Source organism: Phyllobates terribilis, unplaced genomic scaffold (assembly GCF_046119375.1).
Source record: "Phyllobates terribilis strain yellow unplaced genomic scaffold, ASM4611937v1 Scaffold_1__5_contigs__length_1240528914, whole genome shotgun sequence".
In the NCBI taxonomy this organism is placed as follows: domain Eukaryota; kingdom Metazoa; phylum Chordata; class Amphibia; order Anura; family Dendrobatidae; genus Phyllobates; species Phyllobates terribilis.
In genome coordinates, this window is record NW_027362761.1 from 172854378 (window position 1) to 172873741 (window position 19364).

The 19364-nt window shown below is 46.9% G+C and overlaps 1 protein-coding gene across 1 annotated transcript in view; it reads left to right on the forward strand.

Moving 5' to 3' along the window:
* Positions 1 to 19364, forward strand: part of PGM5 (phosphoglucomutase 5) — a 382573-nt gene that overhangs the window by 64892 nt on the left and 298317 nt on the right. Inside the window, exons 2-3 of the mRNA XM_073669685.1 lie at positions 14856 to 15018; positions 15636 to 15782. Coding sequence (XP_073525786.1) covers positions 14856 to 15018; positions 15636 to 15782 — 310 coding nt within the window. The remainder of the gene's footprint in view (positions 1 to 14855; positions 15019 to 15635; positions 15783 to 19364) is intronic.

Below are 19364 nucleotides of genomic sequence, written 5' to 3' on the forward strand. Positions count from 1 at the left end.
GTCTCTCCTGCCGCAGTCCTTTCTCAGCTCATCTCAGCTTGACCGTTGAAGGTAGTCTCTCATGCTTGGGGTAAGGGGATCCAGACCTCAGCTCTTGACAGGTGGGGTTGGGTCCTGAGAACTTACTCCATGTGGGGCGCAAGGCCTGACTCTGGGCCATAGGTGCAGGGGACAGGGCGCTCCTGTGAGGAATCCAGGGCTTCTCAGGCGGTGTCTGCCACGCTGGGATCTGCGGTCCCTCTGGAACACGTCTGCTCCACTCTGCAGCCTGGTGCCAAATCTCTGGCTGTAGCGTCTTCTCCGGTGCACATCCGCACCTTGCACTCTCTGCTCTCCCTGCAATCTGGCACACAGGGCCTTTATACTCGGGAAGCCCTCTGGGTCACCTGATCAGGTCTAGCACACAAAGTCTCTCCCCCTGCAAATCTGCTAGCACCATTTTGGTTCCTGCTAACACAATCCTTTGTTTTACATTCACTTTCAGTTTGTTCCAGCAGAGGGTGGTGTCTGCTTACAGTTACTTAGTCTCTCTTATCTATCTGTCTACACCAGCATGGTGCTGACCACTGTCAGACCGGACCCAAATGATGCCCAGTGAAATCCTAAGACCCAACTAGGCCAGTCAAGACCCGACCTGTGCCAGTCAAGACCCAGAGCCCAGACTGTGCTGGTCAAGACCAGAACCTTCGCCCTATGCCGGTCAAGACCCAGAACCCAGACGAAGCCCATTGAGAGCCAGGACCCAGACCTCTCTACCTCAGGCCTAGGAAACGCCTCAGGTAGAGAGACGCGTATTATGGCAGGTACACAGTAATTACTGAAGTTCCTTAGTGTTCTCACACACTACTGTCACGATTCCACCACTCACGGTATCCTAAGGATGCTGTGAGTGACAGCTCAGTCACCCAATAAGATCAGGGGCATGCTGGGCTGTTAGTATTGTGAGTGACAGCTCAGCCGCCCAATCAGATGCACGGGTACACTGGGCTGTCAGTATTATGAATGACAGCCCAGCTGCCCAATCTGGCCAGGCCTGTGGGGTTTCCTCCAGGTCTCACCTGTTACCTGGCTATTTAGCTGGATGGCAGAAGACCGCTAGAAATTATGGCATCTGCATGGAATCTCGGGCAAGGATGGCAGGTCACTGAGAGAAGTGACCTGTCATTCAAAGGCCGGAGACAGGTAGCGGACAAGGAAATAAGGAGAGGCGCAGGAGAGCTGGAGGTGCAGTGTCCGCCCCCTGAGCTTCTGATTAAAACCCATTTTCAACTATCTTGTTAAAGCATTCTTTGTTAATAAAGAAAATATTCTCCCAGGATACTCGCCTATTAACCTTAGTGGTTATCGATTACAAAGAGCATTTTTTTTTTCTCTTAAGGATGCACCATGACCACACATTATATGGATAGTCCATAGATTCCTGTGTTGGTTCTTTAGAGTAATTTATCATTTTCTGCCACATTCATCCCCAGATTTAAGGTCATTGGAGAGAGGGATCCACAATCAGAATAAAACTGTTATCAATATTATTTTGGGGATTATCCATATGCAGAAGTAATACAAAATAATTGTGACCAAATTATCAAGCAACACTTCCTTGTTGATTTTACATATTTAAATGGATGTGTGATTTTTTTTTTGCCTGTCTCTTGGCACTAAACAACTGCAAAAAAATAATACTTTATTAATTAACTTTGTCGTTGTAAGCCACAAAGGAAGATGAAATATTTTTCCTGTCTATCTTCCCAGTCCGCCTTCTAATGTCTTATTCAAAAGTGTTTTTGGCAATGCTAATCATTGAATATGTGTCAACTGACAGACTGTCAACAAATAATGGGAAGCTACAGCAATGCTGGCAAAGTATTTAGATTACAAATCAACAAGCTAAATCATACCAAGTATATACAGTCATGGTAAAAAGTGTGAAATTGTTCCAGAAAATGAAGTATTTCTCCCAGAAAATTATTTCAATTACACATGTTTTGCTATACACATGTTTATTTCCTTTGTGTGTATTGGAACAACACAAAAATACTGAAAAAAGGCAAATTGGACATAATTTCACACAAAACCCCAAAAATGGGGCTGTCAAAATTGTTGGCACCCTAAACTTAATATATGGTTGCCCACCCTTTGGAATAAATAACTGCAATCAATCACTTCATATAACCATCAACAAGCTTCCTACAAATCTCAACTTGAATTTTGGACGTCTCTTCTTTTGCAAACTGCTCCAGGTCTTTCATATTTGAAGGGTGCCTTCTCCCAACAACAATTTTAAGATCTCTCCAGATGTGTTCAATGGGATTTAGATCTGGACTCTTCGCTGGCCACTTCAGAACTCTCTTTGTTAATGTGTCACCCTGGCCTGGATGCCACAAAATGTAATAAAGCTGTGTCTGAGAGCAAGGGGGAGGTTCTCTAGTCAGGGGAACATTAGCATGCAGTACCTCCTGTCTCAGGCCAGTAGGGGGAGCAGGCTGCCCCTATAAAAGCTGGTACTGGGGGCAGGGTTAGAGAGAACTTGATGGCCTGTCTCAGCACTGAGACTTGTCCCAGAGCAGAGCAGGGACAGACAGTTGCACTGCACCTAAGAGGAAGTGTGGCAGGAGGAGAGCCACAAGCCAGAGACAAGAGGCGAAGCAAGCCTGTCTTGGCAGATAAGAGACTGACTTTACCAGACTTTGGTGTCTGAGGCTGGGAGGATTCTACATCCTCCAGCAGAGAACCAGTCCACAAGGGACTGTATATTCCTTGGCCTAAGAAGCCTGGAGGCCCTGCCACAACCGAAGGGACCAGTAAAGCCGTACAAGGCTGGGAGCAGAAAGGAACCCACGTCGCAGGCCATACAGGCGAGAATACACGGAAAGCTTGGAAACGTGGGCTGTTACCCTATAACGAAGAGATAGCCAGAAGGAGCGCAGAAAGCACGGTAGGCCTACACCCTCACCCTGACCAGGGCCAATTTCCCCGTTGCTCTCAGACATCCAGGTCCCCTCCTAGCTGGGACTGTTTATGGGTCAGTTTACCTGTTTCAGTAAAGACCCTGGACTGCAACCTATTGTCTGTGTGCTCCTTCGCGCCTCCAGCACTACCGGTACTGGGACTCTCACCACCATCACTCCCACCATCCACTACACTGCCCTGGGGCCGCACTCTTCCCGTGGGGAGTCACACCATCCCAGCTGCACACCTCATCAGCCCCAGCGGTCTGCCTTGCAGCGGCGGTACCTAATGACCGCAAATCCACGGGTGGCGTAGTCGGACATTATCAATAGCACATAACGGACTACCACTGGTCTGACCACCCTGAGCCACGGAACCGGGTTGCCACTACTACTCCCATCGTCCCCCTATTGCCCAGATCCGAGTGCCCCACGGCCCAGGGGGCGAGTCAGCTTTGGCGTAGTCGGCAGGATTTCGTGCCCGCAACCACCGGGTACTGCGTGCCTGAAAAAGACTTTTGTAACTTACCTGTGGCGAAGTTTCCTGCCGTCCGGAGTCGTTTCTCGCCATCCGGAGCCGATTCCCGCCATCAGACGCCATCTTGGACCGTTTCCCGCCGTCTTCTGCCTTCTTCCCGCCATCTGCAGCTGCTTCCCGCCATCGGACGCCATCTTCAGGATGCCGCGCGGGAAGAAGAGGGACGTGGACGTCAAAACCGCGCGAGATCCGAAGCTCCGCCCCACGCACCGACGCTGCGCAAGGTCCTGGAAGGGAGAGAGCGACGCTGACGTCATCAGGACGCGACGCAAGGTCCTCGTCCAGAGTAGCAGCAGCGGAGCCGCGGCCTACAGAAGAGGATCGTCGGAAGGTAGGCCACGCTTGACTAGGGGGGAGGAAGATGTCGGACACAGAGGCCCCCACTACCACCAACGTAGCTGCAGCAGCGGTGATGCCCTTTTCCCTGCCCTACATCCCTGGAGCGGCTTGGCTGCCCAAGTACTCAGGGGAGCCCCATGCCCTAACTGACTTTAAGGAAAGGCTGTACAGTTTGTTCCAGGTTTACCCCCTGACAGAGGAACAGAAGGTCAGCATATTAACAGGGCAGTTAACTGGCGCAGCCCAGAGGGAGGTAAAATCATGGCCTACTGAGGAGAAAAGGACTGTGAAGGGTATTCTGGCCTGGCTGCGGGGTACCTTTGACACACGTACCTCCGCTGAAATTAAAATGAGGTTCTATGGATGTAAGCCTCGGGCACAGGACAGCATCAGAGACTATGCCCTAAATCTGCAGGAAGCCCTGAGGGTTATTCAACAAACTGACCCTGGCAGTGTGCAGGAAACGGATAAGCTGCTAACAGAACAATTCATAGAAGGTCTGCTGTCTAGCGCCCACAGGGCCCAACTGCGCCTCATGTTCTTTCAGAACCCCGACCTGACCTTTGCCCAATTTAAGGACAGGGCCATAAGGGTGCTCCGTGAATCTGCAACCAGTGGCGCTATAAACCCCCGGCGCCCTGCTCTCACCAACCACCAGGAGGCGGCGCCCTCCTCTATGGATCCCGTGGGGGCTGATGCACAGGCCCTGAACCAAGCCCCGTCGAAAGACTTGCACCACCAAGTCCAGGAGCTGACCAGGAGCGTCGCGGTGTTGACCAGGACCGTCCAGGCATTGCAAGTGGACCCGTCAAGACCCATCGAGCTGGCTTCAAGTCCGGAGGATGTCCCGTGGCGTCGACAGAGGAGGATCCCGTCGTTCCGAGGGAGGCCCACAGACCGCTACGCAGAGGATGGACAGCCCATTTGCCGTCGATGCAACCAGCCCGGACACATTTCCAGGTACTGTAATTTAAACGGGTCCAACCTGGGGCAGAGGGCCAACCCCCAGGCATAAGATCACCAGGCCCTTACAATTGGCGTAATAAGTACGTTGGGGGGCGCCCGGTTTTACCCGTGGTGCTGGACGGTATCCCCATGAGCGCCTTGCTGGATACTGGGTCACAAGTAACCACTATCCCTTATGTACTTTTTAAGCAGTATTGGACTGATGATGATATCACACGGTATCCAGACAGCAACTTGAGCATCATCGCCAGTAATGGCTTACCCGTGCCGCAGATGGGGTTCAAGGAGATGACCATTAAAATTGGTAAAGTTGAACTACCGGCACAGGGAGTGATTATTGTGGACATTGACCGTTGTGAAAGTCACCCTAAAATAACTGTGGGTACTAACGTAATTGAAAATTGTCTTTCAGAGGTAATTGTAATTCTACAACAGGTGGCAGTGAATGCTAGTTCCAGCCAACAGAGAGTCCTCAACAAGGAGATAAAAGCCCTGATGAGACGGCAGCAGGTAGAACTGTCTGGTGGTGAGATCGGTAGCGTAAGACTGAGTGACCCATTCCCCATTTCCATGCCTCCCAAAAGTGAAATGATGATCTGGTGTCGGACTGCAATCGGGTTGAGAGGTAGAGACTACCAAGCCATGGTAGAATCCGTGTACTCGGACAGCAGGCCCACCATTTTGACAGCCCGGGGGGTGGTTGATGTCCGTCATGGGAGGGTGCCCGTCCACATCCTCAACATTGGGGAGAGGGAAGTACACTTACCCAGGTACGCTACACTCGCCAAACTGTTTGTTGTCGAACACAAAGCTATCAGGGCCGTGGAACCCTTGCCTCCATCTCCACAGGCGGAGGGTAATGGCTCCCAGAAACAAAAGGAGGACTGGTGCCAGAAACTCCATGTGGGTGCTGACTCCACTCCCCTGCACCAAAAACAAGGAGTCTACCGGGTAGTACAGGAGTACGAGAGAGTCTTTAGTAAGCACCCGTTAGACTTCGACAGAGTAAAGGGGATAGAACACCACATCCCCACAGGGAGCCACCCACCAATAAAAGAGAGACACAGGCCTGTACCCCCTGCACATTATCAGAACGCAAAGGGCATGCTAAGAGAGATGAAAGAAGCTGGGGTCATTAGAGACAGCTGTAGCCCCTGGGCAGCCCCCTTGGTTCTGGTCAAAAAGAAAGACGGCACCATGAGAATGTGCGTCGACTATAGACAAATCAACCGTATCACTCACAAAGACGCATATCCGCTGCCTAGAATAGAGGAGTCTTTAGCCGCACTAAAATCAGCTAACTTCTTTTCTACTTTGGACCTTACTAGCGGGTACTGGCAGGTTCCTGTGTTAGAGGCTGACAAGGAGAAGACCGCCTTCACCACCCCGATGGGACTGAGTGAGTTCAACTGTATGCCTTTCGGGCTCTGCAACGCACCAGGGACCTTCCAGCGGCTGATGGAATGCTGTCTAGGGCACCGAAACTTCGAGACGGTCCTCCTTTACCTGGACGACGTGATCGTCTATTCGAAGACCTACGAGGACCATCTAAAGCACCTGGCCGAGGTGTTCGAAGCCCTGGCAGGCTACGGCCTGAAGGTGAAACCATCGAAGTGTCACCTGCTGAAACCAAAGGTCCAGTACCTAGGGCACGTGGTAAGCGCGGAAGGAGTGGCCCCCGACCCTGACAAGGTCACGGCAATCAAGAGCTGGCCAAGCCCCTCGAACATCAAAGAGGTGAGACAGTTTCTCGGGTTGGTAGGCTACTACCGAAGGTTCATGCCCGGGTTCACTAAGATGGCAGCTCCTATGCAGGACCTCCTGATCGGACAGTCTAAGTCCAGGAGCCAAAAGCCGCCCTTCAAGTGGGATAAACCGGAAGAGGAGTCCTTCCGCCAGCTAAAGATGGCCCTCACAGGGGACGAGATCCTGGCCTACCCTGATTATGGCCAGCCTTTCATTCTCCACACAGATGCCAGTAATGTGGGACTGGGAGCCGTACTGTCCCAAAACCAACAGGGCAGAGAAAGGGTGATCGCGTACGCCAGCCGGAAGCTGAGACCCACCGAGAGGAACCCGGAGAATTACAGCTTCTTCAAGCTAGAATTCTTGGCGGTGGTGTGGGCCGTGACGGAACGCTTCAAGCATTACCTGGCCTCCGCAAAGTTCACCGTGTACACGGACAACAACCCGTTGACACACCTGGACAATGCAAGACTGGGTGCCCTAGAACAGCGGTGGATGGCCCGTCTCTCCAACTATGACTTCGTGATCAAGTACCGGGCCGGCAAAACCAATGCCAACGCGGACTCCCTATCAAGAATGCCTCACTTACCTGAGGGCGACGAAGACCCAGAAGAGCTGGAGGAGGTAGAACTCCCCGCGTTTCACCGGTATGGAGCCGCTCAACACTCTCACCGCGTGAAGGAGGAGGATCTAACAACTGTGATGATCAATCCCCTACCTCACCACAGCTGGGCCGAGACCCAAGATAGTGACCCTGCAGTCCGCGTGGTGAAAGATCTGCTGACCCGGGAAGATGCCCGCCTAGATCCTGATGCCCCAGAGGAAGCCAAGCAGCTATGGAAGGAGAAGAGCAAGCTGTTCCTCTACGAAGGCAAGTTGTGCAGAAGGATTGTTAACCACCGGACGCACGAACTGACCTGGCAAGTCGTGGTCCCAAGGCGGGATGCAGCTATGGTCCTGGGGGCTTACCATGACAGAGCGGGACACTTCGGTTGGAAGAAACTGGAGTTCCTGCTAAGAGGAAGGTTCTTTTGGGTCGGCATGAGAGGAGCTGTAGAAAAGTGGTGCAGAGACTGTGGCCCTTGTCACCTGAGGAGGAAGGACCACACCAGCCAGAAGACACCCTTGAGGCCCATCGTCACCACGCAGCCTCTTGAGCTGGTAGCTCTGGACCACGTCAAATTGGCTCCAAGCCGGTCTGGATACATCTATGCCCTGACAATCGTGGACCACTATTCCCGTTTTCTAGTGGTGGTCCCGGTAAAGGACTTGACAGCCCAAACAGTGGCCAGAGCCTTCCAGCAATATTTCTGCCGTCCACACGGGTATCCGGAACAGGTCCTGACAGACCAGGGTCCAGCGTTCGAGGCTGAAATCTTCCAGGAGTTCTGCAACCTCTATGGCTGTAAGAAGATTCGGACAACGCCTTACCATCCACAAACCAACGGGATGTGTGAGAAGATGAACAATATAGTCATTGATCTCCTGAAGACGTTGCCCCTGGAGGAACGCAGCCTGTGGCCAGAAAAACTGCCGGACCTAATAGACTTATACAACAATATCCCGGTGAATGCTACAAACTGCACCCCGGCTTACCTGATGCGAGCTAGACCAGGTAAGCTGCCCGTAGACCTGGAGATGGGAGTCCTAATACCTGAGGACACCTCCCCGGATGCGGACTGGGATACAGAAAGGCAACTGCAGTACAAGAAGGTACAGGAGAGTGTGGAGAAGAGCCTGGCCCAGGTGAGAGAGAGGCAAGAAAAACTCTTCAATCAACACGCCCCTGCCGGTCCCCTAGAACCTGGTGAGCAAGTCCTGAAGCGGAAGAGAAGGCTACATAAGTTGGGCGACCAGTGGGAAAGGGAACCCTACACCGTACTGAAGTCTGATCACGACAACCCGAAGGTGTGCGTGATCACCAAGGACGGAGGAGAAACCACTAGCACCGTCTCCAGAGACCACCTCAAAAGATGCCCCGAGCAACTCCGTAGTGCAGAAGAGGATCAGAGTGACCTTGAACCCGCAGAGGACAAGGAAGAAATGATCAGCACCGTTCTCGGAGAGTTCCCTCAGTCCTGGACTCGCATAAATGATGCCATAGTGGTACCCGTCCTGCATTTCCTGCAACCGGCACAGCAACAACCAACACCAGAGCCGGAAGGTGAAGAGGAGCAAGCGGTTCCAGAGGCAGAAGAGCCTGTACCAGCAGCCCAGGAGAGTCAACCCTCTGCTGACAGTGAGCCTGCCATGCCTGCGGTAAGCCAAAGGACCCGCAGACAGCAGCCTGCCCTACCTGTACACCCAGCTGGTAGCTGCACCCCTAACGCTAGTGGGGAAAGCCAAGTCAGTCCACCACCAGACAGTGGGCTACGTAGATCAACCAGGAGCACAAAGGGGCAGATATCCGCTCGCTGGAGAATATAGAGCGCACTAAGATTGTAAATAACCCTGTTGCCAAATGTTGAAATGTTTGCCAAGTTACCTGCATTTTTATTAATAGTGTATTTCAGTTTCTTGCAGCTACCGTAAGGACTCAAAGGTTATGGACTTTTTATAACCGGGACCTTGTATGGACTGCGTTCGGAGCCTAACCAAGGAATGAACTAAGACTGTAAAGGACTTGGGGTAGGACAGACCCCCACCTGGTTAAGGCTCCCCGTTGTATTGGTGATATGGACACCCGGTCACAGACCACACTGTGACCTTAAGAACTCAAGCTGTGCGTCGTCTGTCTGATAATGTTTTATGGTTATGCATGTTATTCTTTATTTACTGTTTAGTCCCGGAGTACTAAATTTTACTAGGGGGGAATGTGTCACCCTGGCCTGGATGCCACAAAATGTAATAAAGCTGTGTCTGAGAGCAAGGAGGAGGTTCTCTAGTCAGGGGAACATTAGCATGCAGTACCTCCTGTCTCAGGCCAGTAGGGGGAGCAGGCTGCCCCTATAAAAGCTGGTACTGGGGGCAGGGTTAGAGAGAACTTGATGGCCTGTCTCAGCACTGAGACTTGTCCCAGAGCAGAGCAGGGACAGACAGTTGCACTGCACCTAAGAGGAAGTGTGGCAGGAGGAGAGCCACAAGCCAGAGACAAGAGGCGAAGCAAGCCTGTCTTGGCAGATAAGAGACTGACTTTACCAGACTTTGGTGTCTGAGGCTGGGAGGATTCTACATCCTCCAGCAGAGAACCAGTCCGCAAGGGACTGTATATTCCTTGGCCTAAGAAGCCTGGAGGCCCTGCCACAACCGAAGGGACCAGTAAAGCCGTACAAGGCTGGGAGCAGAAAGGAACCCACGTCGCAGGCCATACAGGCGAGAATACACGGAAAGCTTGGAAACGTGGGCTGTTACCCTATAACGAGGAGATAGCCAGAAGGAGCGCAGAAAGCACGGTAGGCCTACACCCTCACCCTGACCAGGGCCAATTTCCCCGTTGCTCTCAGACATCCAGGTCCCCTCCTAGCTGGGACTGTTTATGGGTCAGTTTACCTGTTTCAGTAAAGACCCTGGACTGCAACCTATTGTCTGTGTGCTCCTTCGCGCCTCCAGCACTACCGGTACTGGGACTCTCACCACCATCACTCCCACCATCCACTACACTGCCCTGGGGCCGCACTCTTCCCGTGGGGAGTCACACCATCCCAGCTGCACACCTCATCAGCCCCAGCGGTCTGCCTTGCAGCGGCGGTACCTAATGACCGCAAATCCACGGGTGGCATAGTCGGACATTATCAATAGCACATAACGGACTACCACTGGTCTGACCACCCTGAGCCACGGAACCGGGTTGCCACTACTACTCCCATCGTCCCCCTATTGCCCGGATCCGAGTGCCCCACGGCCCAGGGGGGGAGTCATTTCCATCCATTTCTGGGTCCTTCTTGAATTATGTTTGGGGTCATTGTCCTGCTGGAAGACCCATGACCTTGGATGCAAACCTAGTTTTATGAGACTGGACTATACATTGAGACCCAAAATCCTTTAGTAATCTTAAGATTTCATAATGCCTTTCACATAGTCAAGGTACCCAGTGTCAGAGGCAGCAAAACAACCCCAAAACATCTTTGAACCTCTACCACATTTGACTGTAGGTAGTGTATTCTTTTCTTTGTACGCCTCATTCCGCTTTCAGTAAACAGTAGAATGATGTGCTTTACCAAAAAGCACTATCTTGGTCTCATCTGTCCATAACATGCTTTCCCAGAAAGATTTTGGCTTACTCTCGTACATTTTGGCAAACTGCAGTCTGGCTTTTTCATGTCTCTGTTAGCAGTGGGGTCCTCCTGGGTCTCCTAACGTTTTATTTCATTCAAATGTCGAAGGATAGCTCACGCAGACATTGATGCTCCCTGAGCCTGCAGGACAGCTTGAACTTCTTTGAACCTTGATTGGGGCTGCTTATCCCCCATCCGGATTATCCTGCATTGTAACCTTTCATAAATTTTTCTCTGACGTCCACGTCCAGGGCAATTAGCTACAGTGCCATGGGTTGTAAACTTCTTTATTATGTTGTGCACCCTGGACAAAGAAATGTCAAAATCTCTGGAGATGGACTTGTAACCTTGAGATTGCTATTTTTTATAACTTTGATTCTCGAATCCTCAGACAGTTCTCATCTCCTCTTTCCATTCTCCATGCTTAGTGTGGCACACACACACAATGCAAAGATTGAGTCAACTTCTCCCCTTTTTATCAGGTGTGATTTTCATATTGTCCACACCGTTACTTGCCACAGGTGAGTTTCAATGAGCATAACATGCTTGTAACAAAGTTGTTTACCCACATTTTTGAAAAGTGGCCAACAATTTTGTCATCCCCATTTTTGAGGTGTTGTGTGAAATTATATTCAATTTGCCTTTTTTTGTCTGTTTTTCTGTGTTCTTCCAATATACAGTACAGACCAAAAGTTTGGACACACCTTCTCATTTAAGGATTTTTCTGTATTTTCATGACTTTAAAAATTGTACATTCACACTGAAGGCATCAAAACTATGAATTAACACATGTGGAATTATACACTTAACAAAAAAGTGTGAAACAACTGAAAATATGTCTTATATTCTAGGTTCTTCAAAGTAGCCACCTTTTGCTTTGATGACTGCTTTGCACACTCTTGGCATTCTCTTGATGAGCTTCAAGAGGTAGTCACCGGAAATGGTCTATCAACAATCTTGAAGTAGTTCCCAGAGATGCTTAGCACTTGTTGGCCATTTTGCCTTCACTCTGCGGTCCAGCTCACCCCAAACCATCTTGATTGGGTTCAGGTCTGGTGACTGTGGAGGCCAGGTCATCTGGCGTAGCACCCCATCACTCTACTTCTTAGTCAAATAGCCCTTACACAGCCTGGAGGTGTGTTTGGGGTCATTGTTCTGTTGGAAAATAAATGATGGGTCAACTAAACGCAAACCGGATGGAATAGCATGCCGCTGCAAGATGCTGTGATAGCCATGCTGGTTCAGTATGCCTTCAATTTTGAATAAATCCCCAACAGTGTCACAACCAAAGCACCCCCACACCATCACACCTCCTCCTCCATGCTTCACAGTGGGAACCAGGCATGTAGAGTCCATCCTTTCACCTTTTCTGAGTCACACAAAGACACGGTGGCTGGAACCAAAGATCTCAAATTTGGACTCATCAGACCAAAGCATAGATTTCCACAGGTCTAATGTCCATTCCTTGTGTTCTTTAGCCCAAACAAGTCTCTTCTGCTTGTTGCCTGTCCTTAGCAGTGGTTTCCTAGCAGCTATTTTACCATGAAGGCCTGCTGCACAAAGTCTCCTCTTAACAGTTGTTGTAGAGATGTGTCTGCTGCTAGAACTCTGTGTGGCATTGATCTCGTCTCTAATCTGAGCTGCTGTTAACCTGCGATTTCTGAGGCTGGTGACTCGGATAAACTTATCCTCAGAAGCAGAGGTGACTCTTGGCCTTCCTTTCCTGGGGCGGTCCTCATGTGAGCCAGTTTCTTTGCAGAGCCGAACAGAAGCAAGAAGAAGTTATGATCTATCTACAGAATAGCTGATAACTTACAGATCTGTGAGAGTTGAAATGCTTAAACCCCTACCAATCTCCAGAAAGGAAACTTCTGTCATCCGTTCAACTTTAGCGGTAGTGTACATGCTCAATTGCTGCTCCATTGATTCTATCTGAGGCTGCCAAAATGAGCTCACTATGCTACACTATTTCTGTAAATCTAATTTAATTCTATGCGAGTTACAGAAACAGGGCAGCTTATTCGTAAGACCACCCCCGTAACCATAGTTTTAACTGAGTTATTCGCATCTCATTCATGAGCTGGGAATACCACTCTAACATATTATTTTTATTGAATTATTATTCATTTCACTTATTGAAATTCTAGCAGGACATAAAGATTACCGATAAGCCAATAGCTGCCGCACGCATATTGGTATGGAAGTTAATAAACAGTATATGAATTTACAACATGATTAACTACACAGATTAATAAGGTTGTAAAGTAATACACTCTTCAATATACAGTAGTTAGAAAAGCTACGTTTAATTGATTCTTTTATATCCTGTTATATTACACTACTTTATATTGATATAACAAGTTAATCATTAACATTCTATAATCCCTTCCTTTCAACTAATTTTGCATAAATTAGTACAAGTGAATATAAGAAACATTGAAATGTATTGTGAAGATTTCACGTTGTGGGTTGTATTAATCACCTAGTGCACTTAGTTTTATTTCTTCCATCCATAGTCTTACAGCAACTCCAGGTAGATGGCCACAATGAGATGCCTCTAGTCCACAAGATCCCAACCTGGTAGTTCCACTGCCCCAGTACCAGGCCATACCCACTGTCTCCAAACTTTTGGTTGGCCCACAGCTTTTGTATCTCCCACTGGTATAGCCTGCAGTCACAGCCTATGCTCCTCCAGATGATGGATACCACGACCATAGCACGTGTATCTAGCTCCAGCTGACAATAACAATCTCATTTCCATGTCAGTGTCCGAAATACCCCGAGCCGCCCCCTGGAATTGAGCCCGGCCTTCGGGAAGCACCCCATCCCCCCAAAAAAAGCTAACTGTGTATTGGTGAAGGTATTCTCCTGAGGCCGAGCCCCTCACATAGGACTGCATGTAAGATCCCCTGTGGTGATGGCTCCACTGGGTCTACTATCCCCATCCACATAATAGGACTAGAGGCTGGGAGAATAATGACTTAATTGAGGCGCCTGAGACACTAACGAGAGTAATGGAATGTTTGCTTTACCTGATTACCAATCTCGTGTTTGGCCTTATGTATGCATAAGATCCAGCCCACACGTCTTCTTTCGCGTACTGTCACTGAATGGAAACATAGATTCCTGAGACTGAACACTTTCCAGAAGAGATCGACATAACTGGTGCTCCGTGCTGGAAAAAGTCTGCATCCCTTAGAACTCTGGACTCTGCTCTACGTCCATTGGTCCAATAGTCTTTAGTTGTTGGCCAGCTCCTCACATGTATCTTATCAGAAAAAAATTATGCTGCCTTCTCCACATATAACCCACATCTGCTCCTTTCCCCTGTCCCCATGGAACACCCTAATGGAAAGTAGACAGATCTCATTAGAAATCAGTTAGGTCTATCTTTAAAAGATATGTCCATGACATGAATCCCATTAAAGGGGTTTTCTGTTAAAATCATATTTTTCGACAGAGTCTGTGTCTGACTTCATCACGATGAATCGTAACATTGTGCAATATACACACTGTAAGGATTCCTCTCATTGTTTGACAGTTTGAATTGTTGCTATGTGGCCACAATTTGCGGTTGTTTGCTGACTAGCCAATCACAGATGTGAAAGGCGTAGCTGAAAGGTTATTATGTATAGTGATACTTACTATAGGGATGATTAGGTTGTCAATGCCTATGGAGAAGGAGAATAAACCTCTTAAAGTCATCCCTATTCCCTATGAATTGCATGGGCTGCCTACATGATATCTATGACCTTTAAGATAACAAAAACTTAGATGGATTAGTAACAAATATATTAAAGAGCGCAGTGTCTACACATTTACAGTATGTTATGGTGCTGAAAACAATGATTCCTAAAAAAAACGGAACTGATATCAAATGGCATAGCTGAACTATAAAAAGCTTAATTCTAAGGGAGCAGAGGTCATAATGCATGGTGCCAGATAGGTCAGTATAAAAATGCATGAAGTATATTCTAAAATTCTATATAATAATAGCAATAATAACAATGAATAATATTAAATATTATTGGAAAAGGACACTGCAATCACTTTTCACTGTGCAGGATAGGACTGTTGATTATTTCTTTCTTTCCTTATTGCTGGTAGATTGGCCGCTTGGTTATTGGTCAGAATGGATTGCTGTCCACTCCGGCTGTGTCCTGCATAATTAGAAAAATTAAGGCAATCGGAGGAATTGTTTTAACAGCAAGCCACAATCCAGGAGGACCTGGTGGAGATTTTGGAATCAAGTTCAATGTTGCAAATGGAGGTAATGACTTAAAAAAATCTAAAATAGAGCTATAATAAAAAAAAGTTAAGATATTATGATATAAATCTAATTCTAATCAAGGTGGAGCTTTACTTTAAATATATTTAACAAAACATACTCCACATAGGTATTTCATTGATGCGGACTGTAAACATGGGAATAGTTCTCAGAATGCATAATTTCCCAATTTTTTAATAATGGAGCAATTTTTCACTTAGTTTTAATAAATTAGGTCTTTTCTAGAAGAAGACATTTATGTAATTTAAAAAAAAGTCTTCTTTTAAACTTGCACATGTTAATATTCCCCTAGAAACCTCAAATACAATTTTCTAATTTTATTTTTGCAGATCATTGAAAATCCATTGTTAAAACATATATATAAAACTGCCACCTTATATCTTTAGTTTAATAAATCCTCAAAATATTGTTCCAAGCAGATGTTTCTTTATAGCCCTGAATGCAGATGTTGTCGATTGCACCCAGTGCTTCTTATCCAACTCTGTCCTTGACAGTCTCAATTGCTACAGTAGCTGTTAAATTACAATGTGCATCTGCTTCATGTCTTTGAGTATATTCAGAAACTTGTATGTTTACTTGTTTTGCTATTCTGTTTTTAGGTCCTGCTCCAGATGCGGTTACGGATAAGATTTATCAGATCAGTAAAACTATTGAGGAGTATGCCATTTGTCCAGACCTGCGGATTGACCTCTCAAGATCAGGGAGGCAGGAATTTGACTTGGAGAATAAGTTCAAGCCATTTAGGGGTAATAATGATTTACTCATTACTATGCGTTAAGATGTTGATTTTTACTATAGTCTATGTTGCTATTGTTAAATATGCTTTTAATGCTAAAACACACTAGTATAAAATGTAAAATGCATCTCTAGAGTTCAGACTGACAACAAATAATAACTTTACGTATATAGTGGATATACAGGGAAAACATATACACTCCCTGACAGAAGTTATGTCGCTTATCCATGTTATGTACTGTATTTTTCGGACTATAAGACGCACCGGACCATAAGACGCACCTAGGTTTTAGAGGAGGAAAATAAAAAATAAAAAAATGTAGGCAAAAAATGTGTTCATGATGCACTTTTAAGGGGGAGGGGGTCTTCTGCTGACACTGGTATAGGGGTAATGTCCCCCAATTCTGACAATATCCCCTATCCTGGTATATATGCCCCCCCTTCCTTTTATACGTGGTCCCCATCCCCATCCTGGTATGCCTGGCGTCCCTCCATCCTGGTATACATGGAACCCCTCCATCCTGGTATGCATGGCACCCCTCATCCTTATCCTGGTATGCATGGCACCCCTCATCCCTGTCATGGTATGCATGGCACCCCTCATCCCTGTCCTGGTATGCATGGCACCCCTCATCCCTGTCCTGGTATGCATGGCACCCCTTATCCCTATCCTGGTATGCATGGCACCCCTCATCCTGGTATGCATGGCACCCTTCATCCCTGTCCTGGTATGCATGGCACCCCTCATACCTATCCTGGTATGCATGGCACCCCTCATCCTGGTATGCATGGCACCCCTCATCCCTGTCCTGGTATGCATGGCACCCTTCATCCCTATCCTGGCATGCATGGCACCCCTCATCCCCATCCTGCCTGGTATGCATGGCACCCCTCATCCTTATCCTGGTATGCATGGCACCCCTAATCCCTGTCCTGGTATGCATGGCACCTCTAATCCCCATCCTGGTATGCATGGCACCCCTAATCCCCGTCCTGGTATGCATGGCACCCCTAATCCCTGTCCTGGTATGCATGGCTCCCCTAATCCCTATCCTGGTATGCATGGCAACCCTAATCCCTATCCTGGTATGCATGGCACCCCTTAGCGCGGCTAAGCTGTGTGCCGGCTATGAAGGAGCCCATGGGTCGTGGGGAGCACTGAATATTCATTTTCTTTAGCAGCGGGGACAGTGTAGGCTGCAGCGGGCGGCTGCTGCCTCCTGTGCACCGCTCCTACACCGCTACCGCTCCCCCCACAGCCACCATATATATACACCCCCCCCAACATTCAGACTATAAGACGCAGCCCCCATTTTTCTCCAAAATTTTGGAGGAAAAAAGTGCGTCTTATAGTCCGAAAAATACGGTAAATAAAAGCTTATAACCTGACGTTAAATTCACCCATTGTTTTTATAAATTATTTTTTTGAAAGCTGATCAAGGTGCTCAAGGACTGGCCAGCCCAGCCACCAGATATGAACATCATTGAGCATGTTTGGGGTAGGATGAAAGAGGAAGTTTGGAAGACAAAACCAAAGAATCTAGATGAACTCTGGGAAGCTTGTAAGACTGCATTCTTTGCTATTCCTGATGACTTCATTAATAAATTGTATGAATCATTGTTGAACCGCATGGATGCAGTCCTTCAAGCTCATGGAAGTCACACAAAATATTAAATATGACTCTAATAGCACCACAACTTCATTCACCAATGTTATGCAACATATATTTGTATTTTAAGATAATTATTTGTTTGAATATCACATTACTTTCTGAGGGCGACAAAACTTTTGTCCTGCAAAAATCTGACCATTCTGTGTTCATTAAATGATCAATATTTCAGCATTGATGCCAATTTATTTTCTTAACCTAAACCAAATTTGGGAGGGTTTCAGCTTTCAAAAGAGTAATTTATAAAAACAATGGCTGAATTTAAAGTCAGGTTATAAGCTTTTATTTACATAACATGGATAAGCGACATAACTTCTGTCAGGGATTGTATTCTTGTACCGTGTTAGATAGAGGTAGATAGAATTATTTTTCTATAGTGGATATAAAAATTCTGTACACCCCCGTTAAAATGCCAGTTTTTTGTCATTCAACAAAATCATACCAAGAAGAATCTTTTCAGAACTTTTGTCACCTATATCTGTACAATTCAACAGAAAAATCAACTGATATAATTTCAGATAGAAAAAGAACCATAAAGAACTAAAATAATGTGGTTGTATCAATAAGCACTCTTAAACTAATACTTTGTTGAAGTATCCTTCACAATATACTATAATGATAATTTTTATTTCTACAGTGCCTACATATTCCGTAGCACTTTAAAATTCAGAGGGTACTTGTACAAACAAGATAAGACATTTCAGATTAACATATATTTCACCATATAATATATAGGGTATTCAAATAACACTACATGAACCGGTCACCAGTCAGAATTTGTACAAGTACACATACAAAGTATGATTGAGTGCTTGGAAGGGAGAACAGTTAATTAGATTAGTGAGGTGAGCTGGTAAGCCAGTTCAAAGATATGTGTTTTTAGGGCACACTTGAAACTGTGGATACTGTGAATTAACTGGATTGTCTGGGGTAGTGCATTCCAGAAACTGGTGCAGCACAGGAGAAGTCCTGGAGATGGGAGTGAGAGGTTCAGATTATAGACTATATTAGTTTTAGGTTGTTAGTAAAGTGGAGAGGATAGGTAGAGTGATAGACAGAGATGAGGGAGAACTGTGGAGAGCTTTGTGGGTAAGAGTGATAAGTATAAGAATGCATCCTTTGAATTTATAACAACAGTCAGTCTTTTTGGATAGGAGTCTATCAGTGTCTCACATCCAGAATGGGCAATCTTCAAATTGCGAGGGTATCTCCTGTGTACAGCCCTTTTCAGGTCAACCCACAGATTTTCAATTGAATTCAGGTCTGGGCACTGACTGGGCCATTCCAAAACTTTGATTTACTTTGGCGATGCCATTTTTTTGTTGACTTGGAGGTATGCCCAGGGTCGTTGTTGTCCTGAAAGGTGAAATTCCCTCTTCAGCATCAGCTTTTTAGCAGAAACATAAAGATTTTGATGCAAAAGTGACTGATATTTGGAACTATTTATAATTCTCTCCAACTTGACTAAAGCAACAATTCCAGATCATGAAAAACAGCCCCAAAGCATAATGTTGCCTCAATCATGCTTCACTGTGGGTTTGGTGTTCTTTTGGTAGAGCGCAGTGTTGGGTTCAACCTTGATCTTGAGCTATGATGTTTCCCAACATGCTTATGGCAGACTAGATGTAGGTTTTAGCAAAAAATAGCAGGGCTTGTATAATTTTCTATGTAAGGAAAGGCTTCCATCTTGCCACCCTATCCCACAGGCCAGATATATATGAAGAATATGGGAGATTATTGTCACATGCAGTACACAAATACATGCCAGAAATTACTGCAACTCCTATAATGTTGCTGTAGGTCTTGGCAGCCTTCCGGACCAATTTCCTTCTAATCTTTTCATTAATTTTCAAGGGACATCTACTTCTAGGTAATGTCACTGTTGTACCAAATTTAAGTCACTTCTTGATGACTCTCTTACCG